Source organism: Papio anubis, chromosome 17, assembly GCF_008728515.1.
Source record: "Papio anubis isolate 15944 chromosome 17, Panubis1.0, whole genome shotgun sequence".
NCBI classification, from domain to species: domain Eukaryota; kingdom Metazoa; phylum Chordata; class Mammalia; order Primates; family Cercopithecidae; genus Papio; species Papio anubis.
In genome coordinates this window covers 63,951,765-63,968,183 of record NC_044992.1, presented here as the reverse complement: position 1 = coordinate 63,968,183, position 16,419 = coordinate 63,951,765, and the positions used below count along the sequence as shown (strand labels likewise).

The 16,419-nt window shown below is 48.4% G+C and overlaps 1 protein-coding gene across 1 annotated transcript; it reads right to left on the bottom strand.

Moving 5' to 3' along the window:
- Nucleotides 1–6,815: 6,815 nt before the first annotated feature.
- Nucleotides 6,816–11,984, bottom strand: SOX9 (SRY-box transcription factor 9). The gene is made up of 3 exons (XM_003913356.5): nt 11,419–11,984; nt 10,264–10,517; nt 6,816–9,689 (listed from the first exon to the last, which is right to left on the bottom strand). Exons 1-3 carry the CDS (start codon nt 11,847–11,849, stop codon nt 8,845–8,847), a joined length of 1,530 nt encoding a protein of 509 aa, XP_003913405.1. The 5' UTR covers nt 11,850–11,984; the 3' UTR covers nt 6,816–8,844.
- Between the last annotated feature and the right edge of the window lie 4,435 nt (nt 11,985–16,419).

Genomic DNA, 16,419 nt, shown 5'->3' with positions numbered 1-16,419 from the left:
TCAGGAGTTTGAGACCAGCCTGACTAACATGGTGACACCCCGTCTCTACTAAAAATACAAAAATTATCCAGGTAGAATGGCAGGCACCTGTAATCCCAGCTAGTCAGGAGGCTGAGGCAGGAGAATCGCTTGAACCCAGGAGGCAGAGGTTGCAGTGAGCCGATATCATGCCATTGCACTCCAGCCTGGGTGATAGAGCGAGACTCCATCTCAAAATAATAATAATAATAGAAAAGAAAACAAAAGCATAGTAGTTTTTTGTTCCCCTATCATTCTGAGAATAATAGGAAAAGTCATGTCTCCCTCCCTTCCCACCTGCTTTCCTACTTCCTGTGAGCACTAAGGGCCAAGGGAAGATCCAGCTCCTGAATAAAATCCAGAGTCAATGAAGGCCAATAGAAAGTGCATTTTGATCATGATCCACATAGGTTACATGTGTTTCTAACTGACTACTAAGCATGTCCAACTACATTCCTATATTCCATGATTTGTTCAAATGACACCATCTTTCACTCTGCCACTGAAGGTAGGGCATAGAAGTTAGCCTCCATGTCACCTTCTCAGTGGTCTGCATACCAATAGTTCTCAACCCCCATCACTTCTAGCCCTTGAGTCCTCTCTTAGCCATCCATCCTCTCCATTTTTATTCCCACTGCCTTGGCCTTGGCTCAGGCTTTATCTCTTCTATGATGGACTAAACTAGAGACTCCTAAGTGGTCTCCTTAATGATCTGGTTTCCTGGATTTTGACAGCAAAGTCAAAAGTCTGGGTTGGAGCAGGTGGAACAATGTCCACTTTTAAATTTGTATATATAGTTTTTGAAATAGACTCTTGCTATGTTGCCCAGGCTGGCCTCGAACTCCTGGGCTCAAGGGATTCTCCCACCTCAGCCTCCTGAGTAGCTGGGATTACAAGCGTAAGCCACCACACCCAGCTAATGTCCTCTTTTTTAAAACGCGCAACAACTCTTGCCATTTCCTGGTTCACATCCTTAAGTTCACTATGATTCTGCTTATCTCTTAACTAATTTTCTGCTATTTACCTACCCATATCCCATACTAGTCACAGTGAACTAACTTATAATTGCCCCAAAGCACCAGCCTGTTGAATATTTCCATGTTCTTGCACAGTCCCTCCTCTGTGCCTTAGTGTCTTTCTTTAGCTGGACAATTTCCCTCTACTCTCCCTCCTCTGCATTCTTTATATACATCTCTAACTCAATGCTCAACAATCTTGTCTGTTTAATATCTTTATCTTCACCCTTCTTTTTGTGAGCTCCTTATCTTATTAGTTTTGAAGCCCAACTGCTACCTGGCATATAGTGAACATTAATCAAATGTTCATTTAATTTAATTGATAATTTAGTTAATGAGTTATTGATTTTTTTTTTTTTTTTGCCTTCTAACCCCTAATACTTGATTCCCATCTCATGATCTGGGAGAACACAGCAACTTAATACACCAATGAATTCGTCAATAAATGCTGACTGAGCTCCTGTTATGTGTCAAACACTTTCCCAGGTAATGGAGATAAATTGAGAACAAGATGAAGTTCAAAGCCTTAGTTGGAGGACACAAACACATAAATGACAAAGATTATTTCAGGAAGTGATGGTGTTACAAAAATGGAATAATGGATTAGTGAGGATTGAGGTGATGGCAGTGTGGACTACTATATCCAGGATGGGCAGGGAAGGCCCCTTGGACCAAATGGCCCCTTGGTCCGTTTCAGCTGATAACTGAAAGATGAAAAAGAAATAACAGGGAAACTGATGAAAGGGTCACGAAAGTAGGGAGTGCAAAGGCCCTGAAACAGCAAAGAGTTTGAGAGATTGAGAATGAGAAAGAAGGCAGAGGGGTGGGGCCTTGGGAATAAGGAGAGTAGTGGCAACAGATAAAGTCATAGAATTAGGCAAAGACTACATTGTGCAGGGCAGCAGTCAGCAAATCTTTTCTGTAAAGGGACCAGCTAGTAAATATTTTGTGCCTTTGTTGGCTACTGCCTCTGTTTCAACTACTCAAGTCTGCCATGGAGCAGAAAAGCACATAGACAATCTGTAGACTAATGAGCATGACTTTGTTCCAATAAAACTTTATCTGCAACAATAGGAGGTGGACCAGATTTGGTACATGGGCTGTGGTTTACCAACTCCTAGAGTAAGGCAGTTGAATCCTATGGTAAGGAATTTGGATTTTATTCCAAGAATAGGTAGCCATTGAGAGGTTTTGAATAGGGGGTCATATGGTCAGATTTTGCTTTGAAGAGGTTCCTGTAACATAATTTACAACATAAGAATTGTCTTTCTCCATTTATTATTCCTTTCCCATTATGAACTCTATTTCTAATTTTCTTTTGAAAACTGAGAGGATGGGGGGAGCCTCTGGTAGTTACCTATGTCGTTTACTAGTCACATGACCTTAGGTCAATTGCTTAATCTCTCTGAGCCTCAGTTTCCTTCTTCATAAAACTGTAATAAGAACACCTGTCTCAAAGGGTTGTTAAATGGATTACATGAGATCATGTATATACAACATCTGTCACAGTGACTGCCAAAGTAAGGGCTCAATAATGCAAATCCCTTTGCCATTTTTTTCTTCCATTGGGCCTGTATATGTCATACTCCAGTCAAAACAGGAGGATATGTAAAACTTGGGTTGAAAAATCAATTGCACAATTACAGGATAGGTAAGAAATTACTTAACATAACATAACTGGGTGACTTGGCTGCTATAAGAGCTAATATGATTTTAATTTAAATTAATAGAAACATGATTCCTGATGACAAGAATGATGAATCTATTTGTCTTCCATGTTAGCCAAGTATTTGGAGTCCTGGAAAAAATCCGAGTGCACTCATTTGAGAATACTAGTAAGTGAAGTATATTCGAAGAAGGCTGTCAAATATAAAAGCGTTTGGGAACCCTATCATATGTAAAATGTATTGTAAGTGTTTAGATTGGGAAGAGTAAAAGAAAACTTTAAAACTGCACACATAGTTGAAAGGCTGTCACTCAGAAGAAGGATAAGACACACATTATTCTGCTGTGGAGGTGGGCCACCTTGGGCCATTGCATGGAAAGTGCAGAGGTAAGATTTTTCCACATTTAAAGATCTCCATGGTGCATGTGAGCTCTCAATCCATGCAGGTATTCTGGAAGCGATGGAGAAGTATTCAATAGCTGAGATAATGTATAAGAGATTTTTGCAATGCAAACACAAATAAATTAAAAGACCTTTCTTTATACCTTCCTCATTTCTGATTCCTTCCTCATTTCTGCAGGCTACATTAACCAAATCTCTAGCGATCCAAAGACTCTTTGGATACTAGGGACTGGATTTTTCTCTTGGGGTCTCTGCTAAAAAGAGGATTGTGAGACCCATGAATCCATGGTTCATTAAGAGGTAGAGAGACTAATAGAGGGTTATTGGGGGGTAGGGCAGAGGAGCAGGAGAGAGTGACTAAGGTAAAAATAGAGTGGGTTCCCTTTATGTAAATGGAGTCAATTTTATATCACTGAAAAAGAGATGAAGATCAGGAGAGGAAAAATGAACTCAGCATGTTCTCACCAAAACCATTTCCAAATCCATCAACTCCTCCTTCCCTGTGCCTGTTCTCCCAGTTGGCCCTAATGAGTTGCATTTTTCCCCCATGGCATGCAAACAAGGAAAGACCAGGAAGTACTATTTATTTTTGCCTGCCTCTTCTTCATGAAAATGTAAGCCCCATGGGGCAGTCTTTCTTGTTCATAGCTGCATCCTAATCAAATGTTTACAGAAAGAATGAGGAGTGGGAATCATTCGAGAGTGGAATATGACAGCAGGAAATAATGGTGATCGGATGAAGCTCAATATAAAATCCTGAATACTCAAGGGACGTGTCTAACCATAGCTTCAGGGAACTATTGCCCCAAATTTAGCCTGGTTGTTTTCTGAGATTACCTGGCCCATGTTGTATCTGGTCAAAAAAGAACGATTCTCCAGAAATTCAGAGTAAAATAGTTCTAGTTTGTGCTTGATGGAAGAGGAATAGCTCAATCAGGGCCCAGCAGAGTTTTCAGCTGTCGAAGTCAAGGGGAGACTCTGAGAAAATGCAGGGGAGAAGTGGTAAAGAAAGGAAAAAAGGTATGAGCAGGAAGAGGGAAGGGAAAGAATAGGAGGGCAGGTCATTGCGTTTCTTGTGTGCAAGAAACCTGTCTTCTGCCCACAAGTGAAGGTCATTCGAGAAGCGAAAATTCATTTGACTCTCAGAGGGATGAGAAACTGTGTAAAGACAGTGGTAGAGTGTTATTGCAGAGATTCCAGTGTCTTCTTTGGCAATACCATCGTGTTCACGGATACAATGGAAGGGCACCTACTATGTGTCAGGTACTGTTGAGAACAGAAAGAAAAGTATCTTGCTATCTTCTATGGCAGCCTCTAATGCTGCAGTTTACTGGCCAGTAGGTGTGGTCGGGGCGGATCCAGCTTTTGTGGGGCATGAAGCTTATTCTTTTTTATTTTTTATTTTTTAAAGGAAAAGCTCTTTAAGAAAAAGAATTTAAATTTTAAAAAGTCAAGAATAAGTCTAGAGCCTTAAAAGGAGCCTGTACTTTTGAGAAGCACTGAAGCTTGGGCTTTGTTTGCTTCATAGTAAATCCATCTCTGGCTGTAGTGATAGTTCATCAATTGCTTTAATATAAAAAATGCCACCATGCTGCCTCAAAAACATTCATTTTGGAAATCAGGGAAGGAAAGGGATGGGGGATGGAGTTGAAGTGGGAAAGTCAAACAGCTCAAACGAATCCACATGGTTCTATTTTAATAATAGAGCAAAAGACTGATTCTTAAATGAGTTTATTTTTATTCCCTTTTGCTAAAAATTCCAGTTTTGTTAAAATGGTTAGCAAAGAAAAGGTTTTATTTTAAGTACAAACAAACAAATAAATAACCCTGGATCTACATACAAACTCTTTCCTTTCCGGTGTAGAGGACTCTCCTTGGTTTCCAATCAATATGTTGCTGTTGCCAGGGTGATAAGCTCTGTGCTTCTGGATTTAGACTAAAAATTCCTCCAAAATATTTTATAATCTGTTGATGTTGGGCTTTGACTAGATATGATAGATATGGGGGTGAGTGGGATTCTGAGGAATTCTCTCTCAGCACTCCTGTGTCTCTTGTGTTTCACTGTGTATCAGAGCCACTCGGGTAGCTTATGAAACACTTTTTCCTGGGTATTACTCCCAGGAATTCTAATGCAGGGAGACTGCTGTACAGACCAGGAGACTCCAATGCAGTCAATTCCCAGACTGCTCTGGCTAAAATCTCCCCTATTAACAACCTGCTCTAGGTAGGAGGAATTATAAACATACTCAGCAAAAGGGGAAACTGAGGCACAGGAAAGCAAAACAACTTGCCTCAGGTCCCTTCACAAGTTTATGTTCAAACAGGACATTTCAGCTTCAAGAAGTCCTGGCAAAGGCCACATACTGGGAAAAAAGAGCATGTTTCTGGAAGAAAGAACAGTCCAACAAACATACAGATTTGCTAGGGAAGGGGGTAGTCACAGTGGAATGGTGTGTGTTGATTTTAATAGACAAAGGGATTAGAATGAATAAGGTAGACAAGAATTAGTGAACACCACAGAGACTTTTTAAAAGGACTTTGTGAGTGTTGGCAAGAGAAAAAAAAATAGAGATTTTGTAAGAGCGGAGGGCCTCAGTGCATGGAAGGCTATGTCACAAACAAGGAACAGAATTTGATGTCTGAAGGGGTAGGGAAGGATTTGCACAGTCCCCCGCAGATCACAGGCCCTCAATCAATGTTTGTCGAAGGAATTTGCAAAGGAGGCCGAGTACTAATGTAGACTCGATTTGATAACTACCATTTTCCTGGTTGCCATGTTCCTGGTGTGGGATGTCAGCCAGGAATCCAATAAGCAGAAACAGACAATGTGAGGTAATGCCAGAGAGGTTGGACTCTGGTTAAGACTGTCAGAGACACAGGCCTAGTAGTAAAGCTAGCCTGAGAGGGTGAAGGTGACTGACTCTTTAGAGACACTTCTCCAATCAGCTGGGGTGTGGGAGTGGGGGTGGGGAGGTGTGCCCATGTGAGGGAAAGAGTGATTTCATCTATTTAATGAAAAATGACCTGAGCGTTTCTCTGAACCTGGAAACTCCCCATCGAACCGGGGCCAAGGAAAACAGGATTAGGTCTTGTTTCTTCTACAATGGCTTTGCGTCTGCTTAGAATGAGTTAAACTGGAGGGAGCAGAAAAATCATCCCCTTTCATTGTTTCTGCAGAGAAATCTGAAAGGCTCTGAATCATTTAATGGGTTAATACGACAGGCTTCCCTCTGGTTCCCTGTAGACATTGTTTTTCTTTGGCTTCCTTTGCTTTTTAAATGGACACTCCATTTCTTGGGTATGTGTTCATAGGACAGAAAGTTTGCCATATTAAAACCAGAGAAACAAGTCACCCCTCTGGCATTCTGTCTACTGACGAGCTCCTGATTTCAGTCTAATATTCCCTCTGACCTCCACAAGGGACAGCTTTTGCCCTGAAGCATGAGGTCATGAAAACCACAACAAACATTTTTGCCAGAGTGGGCAACTACTGACATGTAATTTTCTGTGTGATCGAAATATTCAAGTGGCACTTTTTCAAGATTTCTCTGCCTAGATGTTTGGAGATACAGTCTTTTCCTCAGCGTGTTTTCTAGGATTGCCAAAGGTGCTCATAAAAAACATCACAGTCGTCAGCACTTCATGATGTCTTTTGTGCTCAAATTTGCCAAGTCGTCCAACAGGAGAACTGGGTGAATAAATCCACAGGGCCATTTTCTTTTTAATGCAATGTATATTTATTGTAAACAATAATATACAAAAAAAAAAGAGAGAAAGAAAAAGGGAAAGGTAAGTTTCACGGAGAGAACAAAAGGTTTGGGGGTGGGAGGGAAACAAGTGAAACAAACAAAACATGTACACAAACCAAAGCTTACCTAAAGACAAAATATGATTTAAATGCCAGGTTTCTTAAGTTACAGAAATATCTTTTTAAAAAGATCTGCTTTTATACAGAAATTGAAGGATGCCATATTATGAGTGCTTTAAGATTTTATTCTACTGACTTCTAAAACTGTTAATATATCTTTTTTTAAATAAAAAAAAAAAAAGTTTGCTGTCTTTTTTAAAAAGCAATCCTCAAAACTCTCCAGCCACAGCAGTAATTAAGATTAAGGTCTGTCAGTGGGCTGATCCCCTCCAGGTAGCCTCCCTCACTCCAAGAGAAGATGCAGAGGAATTATTGATGACACATGCTTGCATTGTTTTTGTGTCAACACACACACACACACACACACACACACACACACACACACGATGTAGGGCGGCCCAAAGGTCTGTGGCAGAAAACGCTGCAAATGACTCAGTGATACACTACATTTGCAATCTCTCATTTGTACAAAAAGAGAAACAAGTTTCCAGTTTGTTTTCAACAAAAAGAAAAAAGGGATGGACAAAAAGGCATTTATACAAATCCAGGATGAGGAATCCAAAGAAACTTGCTTTTAATAATAAAAAAAGATTAGAGATAAATAAAAAAAAAAAAAACTGGTTACAGTTAAGAACATAATTTAACAACAGATGACCATACCCTTTGAGGAAGGCTCCAACAACCTATTTTAAAGAAGGTAAAATTGAAAAAAAAAATTTTTTTGTTTTAATTAAAACCTCTCCTTACAAAATAAATAATTTTAGCACGTGGAATGTCTTGAAGGTTAACTGCTGGTGTTCAGAGAGGCACAGGTGACAGAGCGAGCAGGCATCTGCCTTCCACATGGGGCCCAGGCAGGCAATGGGGGGCAGTGTGCTCGGGCACTTATTGGCTGCTGAAACATTCCCAGAACAGATTTTGTCTCCTTTGCTTGCCTTTACCTCTCTTAAGACTGCAGTGAACAAGCAAAGGCAGGAGGAAATGCACTAAAAGAGAGCGCAAATGTTTCCCAGCAGCATGGTTTTAAGGCTCAAGGTGTTTTTTCTCGTTTAAAAATATATATATATGATAAAGCTTACCAAATGCTTCTCTAAACTATTGTTTACTCTCATAATTGCAAAATAAGGCCTTTATTTTTTTTTAAGGCAGCTCCTCCTCGAATCGCAAAGCCTGAGGAATTAAGCAAAGTTAACCCCCAAAACTGATCACATAACACAATTCTTTTTAAAATGTTAATACAACAGGAATTTTTTTTTTTTTTTGTAAGAGAAAGCAAATCTGTACAAAAATACTCTGGTTGCAAGAAAAGCTAGGGCACACTGTTCAACTAAGAGTAGTTTAGCTGTTGGAAAAATAAGAGCATTTAATTTTATCTAAAAATATGTATAAATCCCCTCAAAATGGTAATGAATCATACACAGTACATACTAAAAATATTTAAAATAGAGAATATTCCTCACAGAGGACTTTTTTCTTTAATTACTGCTAAAAAAATAATTACAAAGTCCAAACAGGCAGAGAGATTTAGCACACTGATCACACGATTCTCCATCATCCTCCACGCTTGCTCTGAAGAGGGTTTAAAAAGTCCAGTTTCTCGTTGATTTCGCTGCTCCATTTAGCCAAGGTTGGCCTGGCCACTGATTGGCCGCCACAAGTGGGTAATGCGCTTGGATAGGTCATGTCTCTGTCTCGGAAATTTGGGTACGAGTTGCCTTTAGCTTAAATGTCTTTAAGGAAGAAGAAGAAGAAAACAAAAAACAAAATAAAAAACAAAACCCACAAATGTCCAAAGGGAATTCTGGTTGGTCCTCTCTTTCTTCGGTTATTTTTAGGATCATCTCGGCCATCTTCGCCCTTCATAGGAGGCCTCCTCAAGGTCGGGTGAGCTGTGTGTAGACGGGTTGTTCCCAGTGCTGGGGGCTGTGGGTCTGCGGGATGGAAGGAACCCCAGAAGTGTCGGCGATGGGGGTGTACATGGGGCGCTGGGCGGGGTTCATGTAGGTGAAGGTGGAATAGAGGCCGGTGCCCTGGCCCGCCGCGTGGCTGTAGTAGGAGCTGGAGTTCTGGTGGTCGGTGTAGTCGTACTGCGAGCGGGTGATGGGCGGGTAGGAAGGGCTGTAGTGCGGGAGGTTGAAGGGGCTGTAGGCGATCTGCTGGGGCGAGTGCTGCTGCTGCTCGCTGTAGTGGCTGGGGCTCAGCTGCTCCGTCTTGATGTGCGTTCGCTGGGACTGGCCCGGCTCGCTGCTCAGTGTGGTCAGCGTGTGCGCCTGTGGCTGCTGCGGGGGCGCGGCCGGCTGCTGCGGGGGCGCCGCCTGCTGCTGGGGGGGCGCCTGCGGGGCCGGCGGGGCCTGCGGAGGCTGCTGCGGGGGTGGCGGTGGCGCCTGCTGCTTGGACATCCACACGTGGCCCGCGCCCGCCGGGGTGGCCGCGGTGCTGCTGATGCCGTAGCTGCCCGTGTAGGTGACCTGGCCATGCGTGGCCGGCACCCCCGGGTGGCCGTTGGGCGGCAGGTACTGGTCAAACTCGTTGACGTCGAAGGTCTCGATGTTGGAGATGACGTCGCTGCTCAGCTCGCCGATGTCCACGTCGCGGAAGTCGATGGGGGGCTGTCTGCCCCCCTCTGGCAGGGGGCGCCCCTCTCGCTTCAGGTCAGCCTTGCCCGGCTGCACGTCGGTTTTGGGGGTGGTGGGTGGGGTCGGTGGGCCCTGGGATTGCCCTGCGGACAATAAAAGAACAAGCACGGGAAAATCAACAAGTGCTGTGCAGACGCCCTAGTCTTAGGCACCCTCCGGGGACCCTCCCTCGCTGCTAAAGTGTAGTAAGGGCCCGCACCCGCGCGGCAGGCGCGCTGCACCGGAGATAACTCGCCCAATGATTAACCCGCCGGTACACACTGGACAGCCCCCTTTTATCAGGGGAGGGTCTGGGGCCCGGAGGGTCCGGAAGAACAAATTGCTACTTGTAGAAGAGCCCTGTGTATGCTTTTGGGGTGGGGGAGCAAAGGAAGAAGGGGGAGGTCTCGTAAGGCTTGTAAGGGCATTTTACCTCCCAATAAAAAGAGTTAATCTCTTCGGATGCTGGGATTGAGTTGGGGTGTGTGTGTGTGTATGTGTGTGTGTTTGGGTGCCTCTTAGGCTCTGGGTAGAGAGGGGGAGTGGGACAGGGGCAAAGGGTAGTGTGTACCTCCCGGGAAGCATAAAGTCTCCACAAAGAATCTCCCAGGTGGAGGGCAGGGGGCGTGCCAGGCGGGCCGGGGGTGGCTTGTCCTGCGGGGCTGAGGGGCGACTCACCCGAGTGCTCGCCGGGGGAGTGCACTTCGCTCATGCCGGAGGAGGAGTGCGGCGAGTCAGCCTGCAGCGCCTTGAAGATGGCGTTGGGGGAGATGTGCGTCTGCTCCGTGGCCTCCTCTGCCTCCGCCTGCCCGTTCTTCACCGACTTCCTCCGCCGCGGCTGGTACTTGTAATCCGGGTGGTCCTTCTTGTGCTGCACACGCAGCCGCTCCGCCTCCTCCACGAAGGGCCGCTTCTCGCTCTCGTTCAGAAGTCTGCTCGGGGCGGGGCGGGGGGCACAGAGAAAAAGAGGGAGAGGGGTCAGTGAAACCCGCCAAACTGTCAGGTCGGCGGGGAGGAGGCGGCGACCCAGACCACTTGGCTACCTTTGCATACAACTCCATCTTCCCTCCCGCCTGCAACCACAGCTCATAACTTTTCTTAAAAATAAACAAATAAATAAATAAGTTCTTGCAGTCCGACCTGAGCGGTCACTCCCCGCCCCCTCCATCCCCTCCCCTTTTATTTCTATTTTGGAAATGCTGAAGATGAAAACGACTCCTGCTGCTGCCCCCTAAACGCCTTTGCTGCTGGAGTTATCGCCTCCAATCCCAACACCCTTAAAAACGTTTCCCCAATTACTCTCCAATTCTCACCCCCCCCCATACACTCCCACCTATTTCCAGCAGCCTCCCTCCTCCCGCCTCCCAATTCCTGCCAAGGGTCTCTTCCAACCTCGGTTTCTCCCCTGCCCCATCTCCGTGGGTGTGTGTGTGTGGGAGGAGGGGGGGGGCTGCACGAGACAGTGCAGTTTTAAGGGGCGGGGTGGGGGAAGCCAAGCTTCACTTCCCCGCCCCGATTGAGCTTCCAGGCGACGGGAGAGCAGGATGGCAGCCCCCTCCTTCCGTCTCCCACCAGTCTTCGTCCATCCTCCAGCTACCTCCCCCACCCCTTCCACTTACCACCCCCTCCTCCGCGTCCCCGCGAGCAGCCCAAGAACTTTGACAAACTCTGAGCCACAGTTACACCCCGTTCCCACTCCCACACCCCCATCCCGCCGGCTCCCGGAACCGCAACTCCCGGGCGATGGGAGGCGGGGCGGGGCAAGTCAGCCCTGGCCAGCGCCCCCCGCCGCCGCGATGCCCACCCTGCCGCGCCGCCCCCGCCGGGCCCTACCTCCAGAGCTTGCCCAGCGTCTTGCTGAGCTCGGCGTTGTGCAAGTGCGGGTACTGGTCCGCGAGCTTCCTGCGCGCCGCCTGCGCCCACACCATGAAGGCGTTCATGGGCCGCTTGACGTGCGGCTTGTTCTTGCTGGAGCCGTTGACGCGCACCGGCATGGGCACCAGCGTCCAGTCGTAGCCCTTGAGCACCTGGCTGACCGCCTCGCGGATGCACACGGGGAACTTGTCCTCCTCGCTCTCCTTCTTCAGGTCGGGCTCGCCCTTGGGGAACGTGTTCTCCTGGGGCCGCGTGTTCTCGGTGTCCGAGCCGGAGCCCGACGGGCAGGGCGAGCCCGCGGAGTCCTCGGACATGGTGGGGCTGGGGGCGCCGGACAGGCCCTTCTCCTGCTCGTCGGTCATCTTCATGAAGGGGTCCAGGAGATTCATACGCGGGCCCGGGGCAGGGGGCGGGTGGCCGGGAAAGGCGAGAAGCCGCGGCGGCTCGGGGACTCGAGGCGCGGGCTCCTCTCCCCTCGGCTGCCCGGATGCGGAGCGAGCGGCTCCCGGGGAGGCTGGCGCGTCGGCCGGCTACCACTTAGGGAGGCGCGGGGCCAGTCCGCAGCTGCCCGCTCCAAGTTGGGGGAGGCGAATTGGAGAGGAGGAGGAGGGGAGGAAAAGGAGCAAAAGTGGGGGCGCTTGCACCCCTTCTCTTCTCCTCCTGCAAAGAAAAGTTTCCGGGGTTGAAACTGGCGAGTCTCCGCGCCACTGAAGTTTCCAGCCAGTTTCGAGCTCTGCTCTCCGCTCTCCAACTCCCAGCCCAGGGTCTCTTTAATAAATACTCCGCCTCACCTTAGAGCCACCCGCCAATCACAGCACAGCAGTCCCAGGCAGCTGATTGGACCCGATTTTGGGGAGGGAGGAGGATTGTGGCACTGGGCTGGGTGACGAGACGGGAGGGGAGGAGAGGGGAGGGGAGCGCAGCCGAAGGGTGGACGGTCGGGAAGGGGGGGCGGGGGGTGCTGCGGGAAAGGCGGGGGACCCGGGACTTCCAAGTGTGTAAGTTTGTCGAACTCTCGGAATGCCAGAATTTTAGTGACTTCTCCGCGCGAATCTTTGTGTGTGTGTGTGTGTGTGTGTGTGTGCGCGCGCGCGCGCAAGTGTGTATGTCTAGACTAGGATCTACCCCCACCTCCGACATTTATTTTCACTGCTCTCTCCGCGGCACAGGGGACTTAGCTGGAGTTTGTAGTATTCGAAAAGCAGCCGCTTCTTAATGCGTAGCCGAGTTTACGCGCCTGGGGCCTGCCTGCCTGCAAAAGTGCTTAGAAATAGTCTTTTGAAGCAAATGTTTTGGTGACTCAACGCCCGCTGTTCCTCCGTAATAATCCACATAAATAGATTAACATGCTCGGGTTCGCCGGGGCTGGTGCGGCTGGTCAGGATTCTGCTGCACTTTTGCAAAGGGAGTCAATGGAAAGCAAAGCTAAGTCCCCGCGAAGGTTGGCAGCGGCGGCCGTGGCCACGCAGGATCCCCGCGCTCTCGGGGCCGCCCCGCGCCACACCGACCTTGAGCTCTGACAAGTCTTTCTCCAGTCCCGCGACCCCGCCGACGCTCCTCAGTAACAGGGCTACTGCTCTGACGTTTTGGTCTTTGCCTCCTGGCCGAGTCAGAAACGTCAGCCGAGTCGTCCTGCCTGGGGAGAGTTTGCTAACTGCTCTGGCTTTGAGAGATCGAAGTTTGCCAATGCGGCTGTCCCGGGCCGCGAGGCCCAGGCCGGTCACTTGGTTTGCAAAAGGCCAAACAAATGGGCACCACGGCAGACAAAATGCTCCACTCTGGCAGAGTCGTGCTGCTTGCCCGCTTTTGCTGGCATTTACTAAACACCTGAAGGGGTGAAGCGCCGGTGCTTCTGACTCCAGTCCGGTCGGTTCAGACCTGCATATAGTTTGGAGTTCTGGGGGAGGCATTGGTGGTGTCTCTCATGTATTTCAAGTGTGATTTGAGCACAACCTTTGTGTTCACACGAAATGCTTAGAGCCAGGTTGGGTAAGTGCAGAGCTATCTGCTCTGGGACAGAAGAAAAATCTTGGTCGCTTGCGGGTTCCGTGCTTTCAGAATCCCAAATAAACGCACAACATTGGGAAAACTCTTTAATTTTAAACTCCCCGCCCCCCCCCCCCTTTTGGACTCTTGCAAAAATTCGCCTCTAATTAAATTGTTGTTATGGTGAATCGGCCCACATCATATTAAAAACTTTTTTTTTTCCCCTTTCTAATTTGCGAAGTGAGGACACTATCACAAGATCCAAATCAATGTCCTTACGGGAGAACTTTTAAAAATCTTGTTTTCTCTCGTTGTCTTCGAAAGAAGCCCGACATTTCTTATAGGAAATGGAACTCTTCATCTCTTCATAAGGTAGTAAGTTATAGCCTGGTTCAACAGCGGTTTTGTTTTGTTTTTTTTTTTTAAACGAATGTAACTTATTCAAATAGGATGTTTCCGGTGCCCTATAGTTTGTTTACAAATTTAAGAAATTTGCATACAATAGCTTCGTATCCTTGGCCTGTGATTACTTTCAGAAAGTGTGAGAACAGCATCGTCCTTTCCTAGGAGAAAAAAGTCCGTGTAGTGTGGACCTATTTCTGTGTCCTGGGTAGCAGGGTATTGTGTGTACAGTATAACTGTGTGATTCTCAGACACCTGATTCAGGAGACTCGGAGACTAGCGGGGAGACATTTTAGCCAGGTCGTCTGTACTTGGTTGTGTTATATTGTAATTACCATGTTTGCTGGCATAAAGTCAGTGAAGAAGGCTGTGACTAAGATATTTTGGAATATTTCACTAAATATGTGTCAAGATATATGCGTATATGTATAAACATATTTTAATGCAATCATGCAATAAGATACTAATATATAGACTTTTACGTCATAAACGACAGGGATTTATACATTTCCCGTTGATTTGATGCAAGCATTTTTAAATTTTACATCTTCCTGAAAACTTACGATGAACAGGCGACTTAAAAATGGGCTGCAGTTTTCATCTGTATCCAGAGGGGGCGCCAAAAGCCCAGAAACTGTCTCCAACTCTGAGAACCAGGGAAAACTTGGATGGTGGTGGCTGGGGGTGGTGTGTTCCACTCAATCTGACTGCTTTGCTGCTGAGATTTATATTTGCAGGAATTCCTACGCAATATTCCCTCCTGTGCGAATCCACCTCTGCGCAGCTCAGTGAGGGAACTTGTGTCTGTAGAGAACCGGGTTGAAAAAGAGCACTCGAGATGCCAGCCGTTTCCACTCTGCACAGAATTTGGGGACTGAGGCCAGGAGAAGGCCCCTATTCCCCAGGTGCCAAGCGTTGCCACAGTCAGGCCAAGTCTAGCGCGTGGTACCGTCAATTCGCGAGTGGATCGGTCCTGCATTTCTGCAGGGGCCTCCCGGTGTCCACTCCCCTTTCCCCATTCAGGGGCTCCATTCGCTTCGTTGTGTCTTTCTCTGGTGGCCCCGACCCCTCCTCCCTGACCTGGGAAGACGCGTGCAGTCCCCGACCAGAGGACCTCAGGCACAGGTAGAGGGAAAGGAACCCGCTCCTGATGTTTAGGTTGCAGATCTGGAAACTGAGGCTGTTGACCCAGTGTTAGCTAGAACATTTAGCCAGGGGTGAAAGGAGTCAGGGTCCTCCATCTGATGCGGTGAGGGAGGGAAAGGGCGTAGGTCAAGAGGCAGGAGACCGAGGGCGCTTCTCTGTGCTCGGGACGTGCTTTCGGATACCCGCTCTTGAGCAAGCGCTGCGAGGTCTGCCGCCGGGAGCGGAGACACGGAGGTGCGAGTGGCTCCCCAGGGAAGCCCTCGGGAAACCGAGGTCTGGGATCTCCGCCTTTTCCCCCCTTGCATGTCCCGGGCCGGCGCCGGGCTCAATTTCCCCAGCGGGGGCCGCCAATCTCTCCTCCGCGTCTACGCGGGAGCTGAGACCCGAGCCCACAGTTGCTGGCGCAGGGCGAGTTTCGCGCAAACACGCAGTGCTCAGGATGGGGGTGATGGATGCGAGCGGATGGGGTTCCTTTCACCTGGCGAATTAAGGACCACAACCTCCCTATCCAAACTTCCTTAGCGAAAGTGGGGACAGTGTTTAAATCCGTTTTCAGTAGGGACGCTTCTCTGTCCTTAGGGAAAGTTTGGTGGGGTAAGCAGCGGCGTCTCCCAAATGTCTCAGCCCCGGGCAATGTTCTCATTAGAGGTGAGAGAAGGGGTTACCCCTTCTCCATTCCAGTTCCCCGGGCCGGGTCCCTTGCAGGTAGAAGACTCCAGTCCCTGCGAGGACAGGTCCCCGGGTCCCGGGCTCCCAGCCCCTCCTGTAATTAGTACTTTTCGCTGAGATTGGAGAGTGTTTATCGTTCGCTCTTCACGCCGGACACGAGTTTCTTGTGGAAGGGAGCGGCTGGTAAGCCCGTCTCAGGACGGGCGCTTGGTTGGACAGCAACAGCTAAGGGGAAAAGGAAAGTAGAAGATAGCGTCGTAGGTGCGCAATAAATATCTGTTGACTGACCGAATAGATGTGACCTTTGGACGTGTTGCCCGAGTGAGTGCATGTCCCATCACAGCCGCCAGACCTCCCAGCGACAGTTGCGAACACGCGATGAATGTGCATTCCTGCGTGTGTGTTTCTTCCCACACGGGAGCCCGGCTTTGGGAAGTTGTTCAGCATGTGCCACCCAGGGCTGTGGAATCCCGACCCTGCTACAACTGCAGACCAAGAGGGGTGTTTCAGTTTTCTTCCCTTTCCTGTTTTCGAAAAAAAGAAAGATGAGGTGGACGGGAGGTGTCGGGTGAGGGAGCGCGAACCTCCAGTCTGCCTCGGTGACCTGGCCGGGTCTGGGGGCGTGGGGCGGCTGTAACACAGCAGGGTGCCCGGGGGATACGGACCGGAGCCCAAGCCAGAGACCGGACGAGCTGGCTGGTCGTGGAGCTGCGGAGCCGAGCAGGGAAAAAGGAGGGGTGGGAGTGGAAGGCCCCA